The 2,971-nt window shown below is 37.3% G+C and overlaps 1 protein-coding gene across 1 annotated transcript; it reads left to right on the top strand.

The window, feature by feature from the left end:
* Window positions 599-1,141, top strand: LOC107613135. The gene has a single exon (XM_016314992.1). It carries the CDS (start codon window positions 599-601, stop codon window positions 1,139-1,141), a length of 543 nt encoding a protein of 180 aa, XP_016170478.1.

The raw sequence follows: 2,971 nt of genomic DNA, 5'->3' as shown, positions 1-2,971 counted from the left end.
TATAGAAAAAATCATTAGAACCCCAGTGAGTATTATTGAAAGAAAAGATAAATTCAGCTGGCCTCTTAAAACAGATAGCAAGTACACTATCAAGACAGAATATCATATTACTAGAAAGGAACGGAGCATCGATAATAAAAATAACCCATCAACTAGTGATGATTTAAAGGACTTATGGGGGGAGATTTGGAAATTAAAAGTACCTCAAAAAATCAAAACCTTTTTATGGCGAGCTTCACATAACATGATACTGGTTTTTTAAAATCTTTATAATAAAAAAATAACTAACACCCCTATATGTGCAATTTGTTTGCAAGAACTAGAGACCACTGAGCATGCACTGCTGCTCTGCCCCTGGACAAGGGTAGTGTGGTTTGGAGTTCAAGTTCAATGCTGCCTTACAGCCCATACAGTAACATCTTTTGGAAAATTGATGAGGGATATTTTGAAAAATATGAAGTTGAATACAGGAGTTAGTTATGAACAGTGTGGCAGTAAGGTTGGATTTTTAGTATGGGAGGTGTGAAAAGCAAAAAATCAAGTAGTACATCAGAGGTTCAAACCTTATCCATTAACAAGGATTTACAAGGCTAAACAAATGAAAATAGAGTTTGCAGAAATTGTAGAAGAACCGGCAAAGACTTCTATTAATGAAAGAAGGCCAGTTAGAAGGGTTACCTGGAGACCACCACTGGCAGGATGGGTTAAGGGCAATGTTGATGTAACATTTGTTGAAGTGCATTCTGGAGGGGCTACAGCAGCAGTAATTAGAGACCACACTAGAAACCTTCTCACAGACTCAAACTCCAAAATAATGGCCACCTCGCCTTTAGCTGCGGAAGCGTTAGCAGTTAGGGAAGCATTAATAATGGCAAACAACTTTCAACTGGAAAGAATTATCATAGAATCTGATAGTTTGATTCTCATCCAAGCACTAAAATCACAAGCATCAATTGCGGAAATTCAAGTTATTTTAGATGACATTTTGGATTTAGCAAGAAGTATCTCAAATTGTGGGTTCATTTGGGTGCCTAGAGAAGGGAATGCCTTAGCGCATGAAGTGGCCAAGCTTACAGTTGATGATATACCTTTCAACAAAATTGGCTCATGTGCAAGCCACAAACCATCACAAACATTCTAAAGAGAATTACATGTCACTACAAACGACAAACAGATCATGACTAAGGGAATCTAAATTTGACTGGCTGCAAATCGATTTAAATCAGAAGGAAATTAGCATCATTATGCCTTCACTGTCCCAGCCGAGGAGGAATTCCAACACCATCAACACAGTGGCATCATTGGCGAAAGTAGCATCAATCAAGAACGGGGTTGATAGAAGGAGAGATAGGAGTTGTTGCCAGAGAGATCGAGGTTGATATAGCTTCGGGTATCTTCATTCTTCACACTGGATGGAGGTAGCAGCACGGCAACAACAACAAACCACCGGCATCAGCGACGAAAGGGGCGCAATGATGGGCGGCACTACAGAAGTCGTTAAAGGGGCCAACAAGTTGAAACTATCACAAAGAAGATGAAGATTGCGGAAGGTTGTGCTGCCCAGCTTGGACATTGTTCCAAAAAAAATATCAATTAAAGAAAGTCATAAAGAAGATATCGAAATATTATAAGAGGGTCCATAGACTAATTTGATTTTGGATTAAAATACAATACATTCCTGTATATGTGAAAAATTAAAAGAGAAAATGACAAATAGGTCTCTGACCTTTTATCCTGCGGACATTTTTCGTCATTGACTATTTGAAAATACTTTTAAGTCTCTCACCTCCTTAAAAGTTAGACGGATTAGTTCTCCGTGCAAATGCCTTCGTCAAACCCAACAAAAAAGTCTGACGTGGCTTTCGTTTTGATGACGTGGCATATGAGTGCAATGGTAGTTTTGAAAACTAGACAAAAAAAAGTCATTATCTCTCAAAACTACGTCGTTTTGTGTGGCAACCAGTTCTCCGGTCCCATTCCCTCACTCCCCACCGGTTTGCTCTAGTTCCTTTACCTCTCTGACAACCACTTCACTGGCCAGATTCTGGTCGCCATGGCGGACAGTCTCTATTCTATACTTGTCAAACTCGATGTCTCGTCCAACAACCTCACGGACGGGTCCAGTTCCTGACGAGTTCACGTCATGCTCGTCTCTCATCTCGTTCGATACATCGTCTCACGGGGAGATTTCCTGGACTGGAAAGCTTTTGAATTTGGCGATCTTGAAGCTTAGTAATAACTCATTCTTTGGCATTCCGCCGGAGCTGGGTGACTGCCACACAGCTTGATTTGGTTGGATCTCAACTCCAATGAGCTGACCGGAGCAATCCTGCCCGAGCTTTTCAAGCAGTTGAGGAAGATTGTGGTGAATTTCATCTTAGGTGAATTTCAGCTTGAGTGGAATGATAGTTTTGAAAATTGGACCAAAAAAAATTCCTTCTCCCTCATATGCCACATGTGCACCCGTAATGCCAGGTCATTAGAACGGGAATCACGTTAGATTTTCTGTTTGTTTGACGGAAGCATTTGCACGAAAGGATTAATCCGTTCAACTTTTAAAAAGGTGAGAGATATAAAAATATTTTCAAATAGTTAAAAACGAAGGTCAAGAATCTATTTCTCCTTTTTTTAAATTAAAATATCTCAAAATTTTACGAAAGAAGTAAATCTGATAAATATTTATTTACCTAATTGGCATTCAGTTCTTGATATTATTTCAGATATGATATTCAATAAATGACTAAATTAAATAATATAAATTATGTTATAAATTATTATATTAATATCAAATGAATTTAATTTAAGTAGTTTGATATTTACCCTAATTAAATCAAATGATTGATATAATAAACAAATTATAATTAATTTAATTTATAAAATCATGTGTATGTGTTGCATACTTTTAAAAGTTAAGATATTTTTCTAAAATTAACGTGTGCTAATTATTAAAATAAAAATCTTAACCTCACAT

The sequence above is a fragment of the Arachis ipaensis genome, chromosome B01 (assembly GCF_000816755.2).
Source record: "Arachis ipaensis cultivar K30076 chromosome B01, Araip1.1, whole genome shotgun sequence".
Taxonomy (NCBI): Eukaryota; Viridiplantae; Streptophyta; class Magnoliopsida; order Fabales; family Fabaceae; genus Arachis; species Arachis ipaensis.
The sequence above is the reverse complement of the archived record's forward strand: the minus strand, read 5'-3'. Positions and strand labels throughout refer to the sequence as shown.

Bases quoted from the DNA above. Each gene is read 5' to 3' on its own strand.
- LOC107613135 (XM_016314992.1), top strand. From the start codon at position 599: ATGAAAATAGAGTTTGCAGAAATTGTAGAAGAACCGGCAAAGACTTCT.